Below are 16,704 nucleotides of genomic sequence, written 5' to 3' on the forward strand. Positions count from 1 at the left end.
CTTTGGATAATATTTATTTGGAATACATAACATGCAGGATAATCTTGGGACACATAGGATCTTCAGTCTTCAAAGTAGATTATATATACATGTGTATAAATATGTCATTTTATAAACGTTAAATCACTATAAACATCAGTTATCACTTTTGCAGCTGATTAAAAACCAAATTTTTGTATTTTTTGGAACATTTAAAAATGAGATGAAAATTTATGAGGTTTTTCAGTTTTGTAGCTTGTAACTTAGCAAATAAAAAAATCAAAAAATGAAATAGAATGATTACAATTTAAAAAATAATATTGAATACATTCAAAGGGCCCAAGGGAACTCTATCCGAATTAGTACAGAATTTTTCCATAGTAGGTAAAGCTGATAAGAGATGGCTTTAGATTCCAAGGATTTAATTTTAGAATTTATTGGCTAGGCTTCCCTCCCTAAACCTTAGTTTATTCATCTGTTCAATGAAAGGATTGTACTAAATGGACTCCCTTCCCACTCTAGTTCTATGATCCTAGAATCCTACAACCATGTAACTTATATTTAATCCTATCAGAATGGTAAGGAAACCTTTGTGCAACTTGATTAGATACATGGACTACCATTATTTCCATTGTTCACCATTTAGGATTTGCTTCTCTGTCAAACTAACTCTGTCAAAAAAACTCTGTTGCTCCCAATATGTGTTCAGACATGGTAGAGCCTAGTCTCTTTTCCTTTCTCCTTATGTACCTTTATTTGTTAGTCACAAAGATTTTTTTTTTTTAAATTTGAAGAAAATAGGCTGAGTTTCTGGATTTTTATAAAAAAAATTTTAAGGCCTTTATCTCTGAACAGAGTGATATCTAGCACTTCTGCTCCTTGGAACAAGCACAAAAAAAATGAACTTGGGGCAAGAAATTGAAAATGGAAGTGATGAGTAGAGGTGGATGAAGGGAGAGTTCAGATTTTTTTTTCATTATTTTTCTAAATTTAAAACAAATAGAAAAACATAAAAAATAGAAAAAGAAAAAACAGAAAAAATGTAATGTGCAAAGAAGAATGTATGAGAAGATTCAAAATATGTAACAAAAAATTTTCATTTCAAGAAAGTGTATATAATAATAAAACAGATTATATTCAGAACTGTCCATCTTTTCTTTGCTTCTTTATAGGTTTTTTTCCTTCTCTGCTGTGTACTTTTCCCTTAATTTTCCCCCTCTTTCTTTCTTCCCCTTCCTCCAACTTTCTCTAAGTAAGTGAAGCATGGATATATTTGTACTTATACACACCTACTCTCCCTCTCCCCCTGTACACACTTATACATGCATATATATATACATACACACACACACACACACACACATATATATATATATATATATATACATAGTTACATATTATTTTTGGTTTCCTATCCTTCTTAACTCTTTTAACTTTTACCAGCTTCCTCTGTGTTGATTCTTGCTCTAGCACCTCATTTATACTGCATAATTATTGTTCTTACCTTTTCCTACATGGTTTTACTTTTTAGATTCAAATTATACTCAGCTCTACCCTAGTCTTTCTTTTGGACCATGCAATTACTAATGACCATCTTAGATATATGCTTTACAGTTCCAGGTATAAAACATAAACAGTTTGTTCTTATTGAATCCTTTGAAATTAGTATTTGATGTTTGCTGTCATATGTCAAATTTTTCTATTGAGCTCAGGTTTATTTGCAACAAAATCCTGAAAATCTGACAGTTCATCAAATATTTATTTTTAAATTCACTATTGTATTTAATTGTGTTAAATATAATATTTTTAGCTGCAATTCTAGTTCTTTTGATTGTCAATATCTATTATTCCAGGACCTGTGGTCTTTTAATATAGTCACAGATTAATCTTCTCTAATTTTATTTTATTTGTTAATTTAAAAAATTTTATTATAGCTTTTTATTTACAAAACATATGCATGGGTAATTTTTTCAACACTGACTCTTGCAAATCTGTTCCAAATTTTCCCCTCCTTCCCTCCCACCCCCTCCCCTAGATGGCAGGTAGTCCAATACATGTTAAATATATTAAAATATATGTTAAATCCAATCATATTTATACAGTTATCTTGCTGCACAAGAAAAATCGGATCTAAAAAGAAAAAAAAAACCAGAGAAGGAAAACAAAAATGCAAGCAAACAATAGTAGAAAGAGTGGAAATGCTATGTTGTGGTCCACACTCAGTTCCCATAGTCCTCTCTCTGGGTGTAGATGGATCTCTTCATTACTGAACAATTGGAACTAGTTTGAATCATCTGTTGAAGAGAGTCATGTCCATCAGAATTGATCATCATATAGTCTTATTGTTGCCATGTATAAAGATCTTCTGGTTCTGTTCATTTCACTTAGCATCAATTCATGTAAATCTCTCCAGGCCTTTCTGAAATCATCTGAACTCTAATTTTAGCTCCATCATATTTGAATTGTGTTTTGTTGTTGTTTTGATCTGGGTGTTCTGAAATTTAGCAATCAATGGATTTTTTCTATTTCTACTTTACCTTTTTGTTCTAGCATTTCATGACAATATTCTTTGATTATTTCTTCTATTATTGTTTCAAGGTTCTGTTTTTGATCATAACTTTCAGGTAGTCCAAACATTCTTATTTTTTTCTCCTCTTGATCTGTTTTACAGATTTATTGTTTTTCTCATGAGATGTCTCACTTTCTCTTCTTTTTTATTTTTTATATTTTATTTTTATTGTTTCTTGGTCTCTTATAATGTCACTGGCTTCCCTTTGCTCAATTATAATTTTCAAAGAGTCATTTTCTCTTTTTAGATGATGAATTTCCTTTTTTATTTGGTAGACTTTCTTTTAATAACTATGTTTTTTGGATTGTTTTTATTTTTTCTTTTAGTTTCTCCTCAATCTCTTAATTTGGCTTTTAAAGTCTTTTTGAGTTCTTTTATAAATTCCTTTTGGCAGAGAGTCATTTAATTTTACTCTTTGGGGTAGAAGAGCCTTTTTTTGCTTCACAATTCTTCTTTGAAGATGAACCCTTGTCTTCCCCATTTCCATAGTAATTTTCTATAGTTGTTTTCTTGGTCATTTTTTTTGGAAAGAGATTGTTAGTGTAATCATCTCTGATCCTTGAGTGGGGGAATAGTGATTCCAGTTTCAGATCTTCTTTCACTTCTCCTCTGTGCTCTGGAAGCCCAAACCAAGAAGTTCATCCTCCTGTTAAGTGCCAGCAGCCAGTAGCTTCCCTTCCCCAATGCTATTGCACTCACTAAGTATGTTGGTGCCTTCTCACTCAAAACCAAGTCTCAGAAGCACAGCTGGGCATGGAGTTTCTGATCAGATGAGGTTCCCTCAATTTATCTGGACTCAGATACCCAACTCTCCACACTGTCCAGGAGGTGAAAATTCCAATTTGGGCCGAAGCTTCCTCTAAACTCATTTAGCCCCAAGGCTCCCCACTTGCTCTTTCTGTGGAGTTAGCCTGAAGGTATTTACACTTCACATGACCAAATTTCAATCTTAAGGTCTTTTTTTTCTGGTCTCCTCTGATTGTTCCAGGAGGACCCCTGATCTGCCCCAGTCTAATTTCTTTTTCACTGGTCTACATTCATGGTGAGGTGCAATTTCAATTTTGTTTGTGGGGGAAATCTGACTAGCTTGGACTTTTCTGACTTATTCTGTCATTTCCTTATGATTTTCCCTCGACTTCAAATCCTGAGACACAAAAACTTGTTGATAGAGATCTCCTGGAACTATATCTTAGGATGTGAGGTTGTTTCTGTGGAAGAGCACTGTTGGGAAGGCAGAGTTGGGCATCAGAGGACCATACCTGCCTGAGGAGTGATATGACTGTGGGGAGGCAAGGATAGAAAGAAAGTACCACTTGGTAGTTTCTTGATTTGATAAATTATTTTTTACTAATTAGGTGGGTAAAATTAGCTGTTTGTACCTACTGAAAGAGCATATGGTACTTTTGACACTCTTTAAATTTCAGTGCATAGAGACAAAACTATGATCACCCAGTCCTAGATATGGTTTAATGCTTGAATCTTCCTCATACTTCAAGTCCAGAAAAGCACTGGTCTTTTGTTTTTCAGAGTATGATTCATATGCTGAGCTTAATTGGATATTTTATGAAAGAATGTGGATTGTGGTTAAAATCATATATAATCTCTGGAACATATAATCAGACGTGTTTCCTTAGTATACCAAAGAGAATCCTTACTAACAAAAATGATTTTCTTTGGGATGAAAATGAAAGGATATGTGGATTTTGGTTTATCTTCAGTGGTGAGGAAAAAGTTGGAGATAGCTTCAGAGCACTGAAAAATTCCTCTTTAGAGTCTTCTTTGATAGTTAAAATCTCCAAAAATTAAATCTATGTCTTCAATAAATTGCTACATAACTCTTTTTAGTTCTTTGGAAGTCATTAAATTCTAAGTGTGTCATCATATTATCTGGAGAAATGAAATATCCTTAAAAGAAACTGTAAGCCTTATTTTTTTTACACACATGCACACATTTTGATGTGTTTACATAAAAATATGATCAATAAATAGCTATTGATAATATTTATATATACACACATCTTTAAGCTGGGTTTCTTAACATTTTTGGTGTCAGTGACCTATTTGGTAGTCTGGTGAAACCTAAACACCCCTTCTCTAAATACTGTTTTCAAAGACATAAAATAGATTGATTGGATTATCAAGGAAAGTGATTACACAGAAATATATTTATCAAAATATTTTTAAAAAGAAGACAAATCCATAGGCTCCAGGTTAAGAACCAACCATTGGTCTCTAGAGAGACCAAATATGGGGGGAAAGAAAGGGAAGAGGCAGTCAACGCCTATTTAGTAAGCTGAAAAGGTATAACTAGTTAAAATGATAGGCCACATTAGACAGTTAAATCTTACAAAGAGAGTGAAGCTAAAAGCAAGTGATTTTACCTGTTTTAGAAAGAGGATGGTTTACAAGCTGTCGAATGACATGGTTTTCTGATGATCTCAGGAGTAATACGATGTCAGTTGGAAGAGTATCCCTGTTTTTAGCTAAGAACCCACTTGCATTATAAAGAACCTGTTGATAAAGGACATGGTCATAATTGTCCATTACAAGAGACATTTGGAGAACTTTGTGTATTAAGAACACAAAGAAAGATTTGATCTTTGTGTAAACATCCTTATTATGATGTTGTCAATTTCATGATCACAGTTTGTATTTAGGTACTATGAAATTTGGAGGCTTTTAAAAGATCATTTTTAGTTCCAGGCACTCTCCAGTACCATTGCCAAAAAGAAGTAGAAATATATGTGGCTCTTTGACATGAGGAAAAAAATGAATGATTAGTAAGCTTAGTTAGAAAGTAGTACATTAACAAATTGTGAGAGAAATTCAATGTATTTATATGCAACTTTCAATTTCTTTATCTGTCAAATGAAGGGAGTAAAGTAGATGATCTTTAGAATACCTTCTAGGTCAAATTCCACAATCCTATGATATTATAAATGCTTTTTAGGGACAAGCAGCTTGCCTTTCATTAGAGAAAAAGGATATGGTTTGGTGAATGATAGAGGGTCTGGGATTTACTATGATATAATAGGTGGCTCATCAGGAGTGAATACATTATATTTTAATACAATTTTTTCCCTTTATAATCCTATGTTATGGAAGGAAATAAGTTGTATTAAAATATAATTACGAAAACATGTTTCAAAAGCTTAGTTCATAGGTAATAATAGGCTATGAAAACTTTTCATTACAGGGATCAAGTTTAGTGGCTGATATTTCATTTCTGTTCTGTGTAGAGAGAAATAAAAGGGAAACATGGGGTTAATTTTTATCTTTGTCTTACCTTTCCTGCATAATGATGAATTCCAAAAGTAAGCTCCAGTCTTTTAGCCCTCCAGAAGTGCTTTGATTTCAAGTTAACTTCAAATTTTTCTGTAGGAAACACACATCATGGGTCTTCATAGGGCATTTTGTCTTGTACAATAAGGCTCATATGTTTATGTAATGTAGGCATGAACTTATTAATTATCAAAAGAAGGCACATCATCTATGTCAGAGAGGGATTAGATTTGTGCACCTTAGTGCCCTTAGGGCCCACTGCACTTAGCCCACATAAATCTAGAAGAAGAGATAGGTATTGCAGAAATACAGATTTGAGTTCTACATATGGTTAGCATTACTAAGAATGAGAGCTATCCAAAAATGAAAAAGGTTTCTGTAGGAGGTAATGACATCCATCACTAGAAGTCTTTGACAGGGGCTAGCTACCTTTTTTAACCAGGATGTTGAAGAGGGGATTCTCATTCAGATAATAATATGGTAACTGATGGTAAGGCAATAGTCTTCAAGGTAGGACTTCTGGAATTACCCAAAGGGCTACAAAGATAACCAGTGGGAGGATGGGAAGATAGGTTTCATCATATTTCATGACATATCCCAGATATGGGATTGTGGGGATTGTCTCCAACACACCCTCACCTACCCCTTACTCATCATAGTCTGACATTCCCTCTCTACACGCCTTCTTATAATGTTTAAGTTTCCAACCTCTCCATTTCTGCCCTGAGGTGGGCCTTTCATGTAATAGTATAACTGAGTAACTCAGTAAGCTGAGACCTGGACACAAAGCAGCAGCTACTCAGTTGTGATTGGGAGTAATTCTCCCAAACATCCCCAGCTTACGTGTCCCCTGTTCCCCAGATCACATTATGACTGGGGGGAGCATGATCATTTTTTTTTCCTTATAGGGGGGTGTGCGTGATAAAAAAAAAACAACTTTGGAACATAAGGTATGCTAAGAACTTTACATAATCATCATATTTGGTCCTCCCAACAATGCTCTGAGGTTGTTATTATTATGTCAGTATTACAGATGAGGAAACTAAGGTGAAGCAAGATAAAGTGCCTTGCCTTTGGTCACGCAACTGTTATGTCTCAGAAACAAGATGTAAACCCTGGGGCTCTCAGTCAAGTCCAAGAGTCAATATACTGCACTGCCTTTCTAGATTACTGTAGAGTTTTCTTTCAGATTTGAGATTCTATGATTTAAAGACAGTAATAAACAAAGTCAGGGAACCCTCACAATTTCCTTCAGATATTATGAGAAGCCAGAACTTGAGATCTTTGATTTCAGAGTTTTATGGAGATTTTATCCAATGGTTTTTCCTTACAGAAAAGCCTGGAAAATTCTTTTGAATTCTTGGAAGAGAGTATTATTTAGATTTCATTATAAAAATGACTTGCTTTTGTCTAGTACTTTAAAGACTAAAAAGTGCTTTTCTCACAATAAGTCTCTGAGGTAGATGGTGCAAGTATCCTCATTTTACAGAAGGGAAAAACTGATTTGTACATGATCAAACAGTCCTGGAGTTATGATTTGATTACAGGTTTCATGATTTAAATCCAGAGTTCTTTTCACTAAATTATGAAATTAACTCTATGTATTTAATAGTAAGCAAGGGTTTTTAACCATTTTTATGTGTCTTCGATCTTTCTGGCAGTCTGATGAAGTAGATAGGCTTTCTCAGAATGATTTTTTTGAAGCAATTGGGGTTAAATGACTTGCATAAGGTCACACAGATAGTAAGTGTCTGAGGTTGGTTTTGAACCCAGGTCCTCCTGACTCCATAGCTAGTTCTCTATCCATCAAGTTGCCCCCAGAATAATGTTTTCAATGCATTGAATAAAATTCAAAGAAAATCAATTATTTTATAATACAATGATCAAAATATTAAGAATTTAAATCCACAGAGTCCAAATTGAGAGCCCTTGGAGTGAAGATGCTGTTGATGCTGGTTGATTGAGGAATTTTTATTTTTAAAAATCAACTAGTAAAATGTTGCCCATTTTCAGAGAGTTTAAGGTTCATATTACCCTAGAAACTTGACAAATCTAATGTTCATTTTTATGTAGGTTAGGGGGAGGTATAGTTGTATAATTATAAAAAATAACCTCCTGGGGGAAGAGATTATGAGAATTTCTATGGTTCACAGGCATAGAATCATCAATAAAGCATCATTAAGAAAGGAGATATTCATATGAGATACTTTTTGAGAGGATAAACTAAAACTTGTTCCTTTCAACATTGAAAAAAAATCTGCCACACTAAGACAAAGCACCTCCTGCTCTACTTTCCAGAAGAAATCACTCTCCTTAGAGGAAAGTGAATGTTTTGAAACTTCTTTGTTCAATCTCAGTTGACTGGGAAGTTATTCTTCTTTCCTTTTCATATTCAGTTTTATTAGACAACCAACTAAAAGAACAGCATGGGAGATTCCTGTTGAGACTTAAAGGAAAAGGATCAGGCTTGGACTCAGGAAAACTAACTTTAAATTCTGATTCTACTGTCAATATCTATTGGACCTTTCTCTTCTGTGTAATGGGCATAATAATATCTCATTACTTAACTCACAGATTGTTGTGAGGGAAATTGTGAAGTGTTATACAAATTTGAGTTATAATAGGTACATTATACTTTAAAGTGTACTATCAAAAGTGATGAGAGGAATAAACCCCTAGACTTTAACCATGTTAAATGGAAGTGGAATATAAGTCTATCCCAGTAACACTTATCTATCATCATTAAGAAAGGAAAGGAGATTATCCTCGAGTGTTATTTTTTTCTTAAGAAGATAACGAAACCTTTTTCTTTTGAATACTGAAATTAAAAAGAAATCATATTTAGTGAAATGCTTTCAAAATTTACTTCACACTTCACCTGCCTCTTAAGCAGAGTGTGCCAAATGTACTTTAATCTTTTCTTAATGTCCCAGGGTTTTTATTCTGAATAAGTGTGATTATATTGTGGTACATGTGATGTAATAATGCTTTCATGGGCCATGGACTTGCATAGGCTTGTTCGAATCTACATTAAATGACCCCAGGTTACCATAGAATCTGCTATTTTATTTCCTTTTCTCTTCTATATCTGCATTTAGCAGAGTGCCTGGTTCATAGTAGGTATTTAATATTTATCAACTGCTCTGCTGCCAATGTCATCTTTCACTTATCTGTCAATTTTCAGCATTTTGGGGCGTCTACTTTTGCTGTGCTTCTTTCCTTTTTGCTTCTAATTTTGGATTTGGTAAATTCTCAGGACCTAAGAAAAGTCCACTTGAGGGTACCTACCCATAGTTAATATGGGTATGGGGGAGATAGAGAAGTAGAGGCAGCAACCCAGTAGAACTCTCCTAATGTTCCCTTCCAAACAACTTAAAAATAACATATAAAATTGAATGCTGGCCTGGCAGGGTCAACAAAAGATCCCAGTGAGACATTTTTTTCAAGCTCATGACAATTTAAGAAGTCTATTAGGTAGGTAGAAGAGATCTGTAACATTGGAGTGGAGGCCCGCCTGGTATCTAACAGTACTAGGTCTGAGCACTTGGTAGCTACAACATCAACATCTGCTTCAGGAACTCTCAGACCAGGGATTATTAAGAGGGTCTGACAAAAGGGTCAGGAAGACATTATAGGGAACCCTTTGATGACACTACTGGGATCTGTTTTTAGACTGACAACTAAAAGAATAGTCTCTGCTGAGATTTAAAGGAAAAGAACTAGACTTTGAGTCAGACACACTTTTACTTACCTTCTAAACCTCTTAAGTTGTCATGGGCTTGAAAAATGTCCTTTTGTTGACTCTGACACTCCAGAAGTCATTTTTTAATGATATTTTAAAGTTGTTTAAAGGAGAGTGTTATGAGAGTTCTGCTAATTTGCTGCCTCTATTCCTCTAACTTTGAAAGTAGAGTAACTAACAGTATCATTTGTTTGATGACTTTATTGCCCATTTGCAATTCTGGGATGAAGTTCAAAGATGGAGAGGAGATAGTTATTGGTTGGTCACAAAGGAGCAGTTTAGGTAAGAGGAAAGCACTAATGCAGGGGGAAAAGGAGACCTTCTTGGTAAAGACCAGAGCACAGACCAAGAAAGATTAGAACTCTTCATGGATCATACTATCTACTACAAGACTCAAGAAAAGCATACAATATATCAGAAATATAAAAATATAAATTATAAAAAAATTTAATAAGGTTAAAATTGTTTATAATCTTATATGGAAAGATGATTCATGTAATTCATAAAATCTTTGTCATTATTAGGGCAGCTAGAAGGATTCTATATAGACTGAAGGCATGTGACTCTATTATGGTGGTGATTTCAAAAAAACATGAAGGAGTAAGAAACAGGGATATACTGAAAAAAGGGGAAGGTAGAAGAAGAATGGGGAAAGTTATCTCACATAAAAGAGGCCCACAAGGAAGAGCTTTGATAATGAAAAGGAACACACCATAGAGTTGAGTGTAGAAATTTATCTTACCCTATAGAAAAGCAAGAAGGGAAGGGGACAAGAGAAAGAAGGAGTGAAAAAAAGAGAGGACAGATTAAAGAAGCAATGTTCAGAAACAAAACAGAATTTTGAGAAGGGACAGGGAAAAAAAGAGAAGAATTAAAAAAAAAAAACAAAATCATAGAGGGAAATAGACATTTAGGAATCATAAATGAGAATGTGCATGGAATGAATTCAACCACAAAAGGGAAGGATAGCAGATTAGATTAAAAACCAGATTCCAACAGTAGTTTATAAGAAACACATGAAATAGAAACACACGCAGAGAGACACACACATTCACACACACACATAGAGGTTAAAATAAGGTGCAGGAGCAGAATCTATTATGCTTCTATTATGAGGTAAAAAAGGTCAAAGTAGAAATCATGATTTCAGACAAAACAAAAGCAAAAACAAATTTAATTAATAGAAATAATCAGGGAAACTATATTTTGGTAAAAGATACTATAGATAGTGAAGCAAAATTAAAAATATTTATAGCAAGTGTCTCTGACAAAGTTGATTTCTCAAGTTTAAAGGGAACTGAATCAAAGTTATTAAAGTAAAACCCATTTCCCCATGAATAGTCAAAAGATATTAAGTGGTAATTTTGAGAAGAAATCAAAATTATTTCTAGTTATATAAAAAGGTCTAAATCACTATTGTTTAGAGAAATGCAAATTAAAACTCTGTGTTTTTATCTTACACTTGAAATGAAAGTAGGACAGCTAGATGGCACAGTGGATAGAGTGCCTGCCCTGAAGTCAGGAGGACCTGAGTTCAAATTTGACCTAAGACAATACTTCCTAATTGTGTGACCCTGGACAAATCACTTGACCCCAGTTGCATCAGCAAAAAAAAAATTAGAAAACAAATAATTTTAAATAAAAAAAAGTGGTTATGGCCATCTTTGCAGATTATAATACATGAACTTTGTATAAAATATTTCTGTATTTTCAGGTTCACTACTGTCTTGTGAATGAATGAAGTTGTTAGAAATCTGACTTCTGGGAAAACGTGGAATTAATGACCTGATAAAGTGGAACCCTAGAGTATTTTAGATTTAGAATGAGTTTTAGAGAGAAATATTATTGAAAGAAAAGGGGTTTTAGTTTGACTAAAAGTTCACTGTGCAAAATTCACTTACCAACAAGGGTCTGATCAGTGGCGTTAGGGAATCGACTTTCTTCATCAAGCAGAGCAAGCAAACCCATTGGTTTCTCCAGAAACATATCTAAAATAGGCCGATTATCTTCATATTCAATAACTCTAGCATCAACTTCTTCATTTAGATACTCATTCTATAATAGATAACAATACATTAAAATCATTCAGCTATAAGCTTGTTTTCTCTTGGAACATTATTTTTAGCCCTTAGTTGAGATATTAGTGTATAAGAGATCATTCAATAGTAATTTTTTGAAAATTCAATGTATGTATATTATAATAAAATTCCTTTTCTATGACAATATTCGTAATCTAAGAGCATCATTTTATTTCTCCCCACAGTGCTGCAAGCTCTTTTGTAGATAGAATGTTTAGTACAGCAACAAATAGAAGTCTAATTTTTATGCAAAAGAAATACAGATATCTCAAAGTCTTTCAGAATGAAGATGAAGCATGACAATGCTTAAATGCTTAGAAAACTGTAAGAATTTATGGAATTTTGATCTGATCAAGGACAAAGGCAATCTCATCAAAATTAAATCTATTATCCAAGCTTGAAATGCTGTTTGGCATCTACAGAAATAAACGTTTTCATAAATCTTCAATCAAAAAAGTGACAGCTGTAATGTGATGAAGGGAATTTCATTAATAACAATATTAGATTCATCATGTCCAAAACTGAACTTGTATCTTTTACGGCAAACCTGTTCAACTTTCTGATTTCTCTCTTTTTCAGTGGTATAGCATTTATTCAGTAGCCTTTGTAAAAAATTTGGAGTCAGAGGATTTGGTTTTAAACTGTAGTTTTGCAAGTTACTATTTGTATGATCTGCATCTGTCACTTAACCTTCATGGGTTTCAATCTTGCTCATCTGTAAAATGAAGGCAGTTAGATTCCAACACTAAATGATCTCAGAAAACTTCAGTTTTTCTTTGATTCTTCTCTCTCCTTCAACCTCCACATCCAATCAGTTGTCATGTATAATTGTTTTTACCTCTAAAGTATTTCTTACCTTTGTCCCCTCCTCACTGCCCTCATTGCTAATACCCTTAGGTATTCATTATTACTCATCTGAAATATTTTAAATAGCCTCCTTATTGATCTTTCTGACACTGAGATTCACTCTTCTCCATCCTATATTGCATACAATGTTGTTAGATGTACACAGATGTGTTCCTATCAGTTCTCTGTTCAGAATACTTTACTGGTTTCTGTTCTGAATGGCATAAATTTCAAATCCATGGTTTGGCATGTATGGCCCTTCATGAGGTGCTACCATGAGATCTTTTCAGTGTACCTTTAAATAGTTAAATAGTAATCATTCCTTACTTTCCTACTCCTCCATGCCCCACTACTCCTTCTACTTGGAATATCTTTGATGTTTAAATCTTACCCATTTAATGGAAAACTATCATTCTGTAAAACTGATGAACAAGCAGATTTCAGAAAAACATGGAAAGACTTACATGAACTGATGCTGAATTAAATGAGCAGAACCAGGAAAACATTTTATACAATACAACAAGATTGTGTGATGATCAACTATGACAAATTTATGATAATATGGTTTTCTGAGATAGTTCTAAAAGATTTGTGATGAAAATGATATCCACATTGAGAGAAAGAACTATGGAGACCGAATGAAGATCAAAGCATACTATTTTCACCTTTTTCTTTCTCATAGTATTCCCCTTTTGTTCTGATAATTTTTCCACAACATAACTAATATAGAAATGTGAAGGTTTTCCAGAGGCAGCCTTAGTCTCAGTTGAAATAAATAATTACTCCAAAATCGCAGCCAGCTGGTAAAAATGCAAACGTTTATTTCTCCTTCCAAATTAGCCCGGTTAGTTGAGGCTTATCTCTCTGCCTGGCTCCAAGAGATCTTGCAGCTTTGTCCTTGGCTTCTGCCTCTGCTTTCTTCAGCCTCCAGCTCAACTCTGACTTGTGGCTTCTCAATCTCCAAGTGAGGTGAGTAGTCTCCAGTATCTCCCAGAGTGCTCTATTTATGCTACTTCTCCGAGAGTGGGATTGTGGGATACCTCCCAGCATGCTCTCTGGCCCTAAGGAAGGTGTGAATTCAGATATCTCTTTCTAGACCCTGAATTTCCCAAACTGTGAACTCCATTGAGTACTTAGATACTTATGAACTCTCTAGAGGTGTGAACACAAACATTGTTCTATCAGTTCCACTTAATACCTTGTTTCAAGTTCTGGCCCAAATTAACTCTTTCTAAGATTAAATCAACTCCAATGGCTTAACACTTTGTAAAGATTCCAAAATAGAAATATATTTAACATTATTGTACATGTAAAACCTACATAAGATTGCTTACTGTATTAGGAAGTGGGAGAGAAGGGAAGGAGGGAGAAAAATCCAAATCTTACAAAAATAAATGTTGAAAACTATTTTATATGTGTTTGGAAAAAATACTATTAAAAGAAAAAAAATAAAATTGGGCAGTTGGTCTAAAAAATCCTATCCATTCATCAATACTTAGATTATATTCTGCCTCTTCCATGAAGTCTTCCTTCATGTTTTTCTTCCATCCATTTTTACCTCAAAATTGGAAATATCTTCATTTTCTTAGGACTTGAAGAGTACTTTGTAATTTTCTTATGTACTTCCTATGATATATTTCATATCAGAGTAACTTATAATGATAATAACAAGACGCTATTTATATAGCATTTTATGGTACAAAGTATTCTACAAATTATTTTGTGTGATCCTCATAATTATATGTATTGTGTTCTCCCTTCTAGATTATGAGATTTATAATGGCTGACACTAATGTCTTAATTGTTATTTGTGTCCATAGTCTTCCCACTTTCCCAAATCTAATACAGAAGAATCCATCGTTTTTATTGTTTTACAAAAAAAAAAAAAAAAAAAAAAGAATTTGATGCAGCAAAGGACTATCATTCTGCATGAAGTTCTTCATGCATATAGTTGAGATAATACAAGATTCCTTGATAGAACACGAGAGATTACTTATTTTAATGATCATCTAATTACTAATATCAAGTGAAGGACAGTATAGGAGTTGATAGTTATTAAGGATGTTTGTCACTGTCATGGAGGCTTCGAGGATAAAGTTCCATTGAGAAAAGGCTTCTTTATAGGTGGAAGGATACTCCAAATCCTTCAGTTTGCAGATGGTATTATGCTGATATTATATCAAATTCTAGAACTTAAGAGAATCTCTTGAATGAAATTTATGACACTTCAAAAGAATTTGATCTAATGATCTATATGAAAACAAACAAGTAGATGAAAAATACTTTTGGTTCAGAGTATGACATATAGTTGTATGGACAGATTGTAGAGCTAGTATACAATAGATGAGAAAGCTGAGGCTGAGAGAAGGTTGTGACTTGACCAAGACAAAAAGAAGATAAATGAGAATCACAGCACAGACTTGAATTTAGCTCATCTAATTCCAGATTCAATATTCTTCCCACATCTCCTATTATTTTGCAAACCCCTTTAAGGCAGGGGCCATATTTTTTTGTTTGTTTCCTGAATCATGACTTCTAGCTTTATGCCTCTCACACTTTTGAGGATAAATAAGTTCCTGATGAAAGTTTAAAAATAATGGAAATTTCAATGAAAACCTAATTTAACTGTGCCATGTGCTATCATTATGAACAATGCAGACTATTTCAATTTTCCTAAGGTTGTGTTCATGTGTACAACAGATCTGTGATCTTACTCATTCGGGTACTCACTCCAGTGGCATAGATCACAAACATAATTTCAACCTATTTGACTTTTATCCATATTGTCTTTTCCTCCTTTAAGGCTCATGACATCCATCCAGTGTTCTGTGTACTTTTCACTAAGTCTCTTAACATGATGTTAACATGGCACTGTGGATGGTCCATTAGCTATCTACCACCACCAAATTGGCCTAATTCCTTTTCCAGTCATACAGCCCTTTAATTATATTTTTGATGGTTTGTGTGTGTGTGTGTGTGTGTGTGTGCAATTAGTCATCTGAAGCATCCTGTTGCCTATTAGTGCTTAACATGTGTCTCCCCATTGCTCTCTAAGTGACCTACAGTTTTGGTTCTTTGAAGACTATGGCATTGAATTTCATGATTTGTAGTCATATGATATCATCAGAAGACTATGGATGTTAGAAAGATTTTTGCCAGGGAAAAGAAAAATCAATGAAAATGTTAGCCAGCTTATTTATTTCCCCCCAATCCAATTCTAAACTTTGTTTATTATACCTCTGAAGTGCTTGTTCAAAATAAGTGTCATAAAAGTGGAACTTGGAATTTTAGAAGTGGCTAAGAGCATTTTGGGGCACAAAAATCAGAGAATGCTTTATGGAGAAGATAACATTTGAACTGAGCCAGAAAGGATGGCTAGAATTTCACTAAGTCTGAAAGGGGTGTGTGTATGTCTATGGATGTATGTTTGTGTTTGTAGCAAGATTAAAGGAATGAAATTATGTAATCTCAAAATATTCTTATGAAATTCGGCAGTTTTGTTATGAGGGGATTTGAACAGTAAGTGGTGGTGAGAATTGAGTGAACCACAGTGACTTTATATTTAACTCAATTCTCAAAGTCAAAGCTCATGCCCCTTTTCTATTCAATTATGGATACAGTCCAATTTATGTCTTGTGAGGAAACATTATTCAACTATAGGAATTGTAAAAAAAAAAAAAACAAACAAAACCAAACTCTATTGCATTGTTTGAACTTAGTCCTGCATGCTAGGAAACTGGACTACCTCTACCTGCTGCTAGATTATTCTCACCAGAAATCCAGTCAGATTAAAGACTGATGCATGGAGTTTTCTGCCACCCATAGATCTTATTTGAAAAGTGATCCTGTACTAGTCAATCAGTTAACTATTGTTTCCATATTCCACTGACTAAATACAGACATGGAAGAAATGGGACACCTCTTTTTTGTTTTCGGTAATTGTACCTGTTTATTTTCTCCCTCCCAACTTAGAAGGTCCCCATTTTTTTCTCCAATTAGAAATCAGGTTACCTAATTTTGTATCCTGGTTAATTTTTTTTTAATAATTATTTTTATTTGATCAGTTGTTTTTAATGCATAAATGTCTTCCGTTATATTTGGGGTCCAGTGACAAGGCTGAGGAGGCTTGGTCATGGTTTCTTAAGCAATTAGCAAACATTGCTTATTAAATTGATATACTTGGAAGCTTGAATTTTTGTTTTCTCAGA

General features: G+C 33.9%; 1 protein-coding gene across 1 annotated transcript in view; it reads right to left on the minus strand.

Annotated features, from left to right (window-relative positions):
- Window positions 1-16,704, minus strand: part of MYO3A (myosin IIIA) — a 221,648-nt gene that overhangs the window by 57,737 nt on the left and 147,207 nt on the right. The window contains exons 19-21 of the mRNA XM_031940242.1: window positions 11,474-11,627; window positions 5,835-5,923; window positions 4,930-5,059 (exon numbers count right to left, since the gene is read on the minus strand). Coding sequence (XP_031796102.1) covers window positions 4,930-5,059; window positions 5,835-5,923; window positions 11,474-11,627 — 373 coding nt within the window. The remainder of the gene's footprint in view (window positions 1-4,929; window positions 5,060-5,834; window positions 5,924-11,473; window positions 11,628-16,704) is intronic.

This window comes from Sarcophilus harrisii, chromosome 5 (assembly GCF_902635505.1).
Source record: "Sarcophilus harrisii chromosome 5, mSarHar1.11, whole genome shotgun sequence".
In the NCBI taxonomy this organism is placed as follows: domain Eukaryota; kingdom Metazoa; phylum Chordata; class Mammalia; order Dasyuromorphia; family Dasyuridae; genus Sarcophilus; species Sarcophilus harrisii.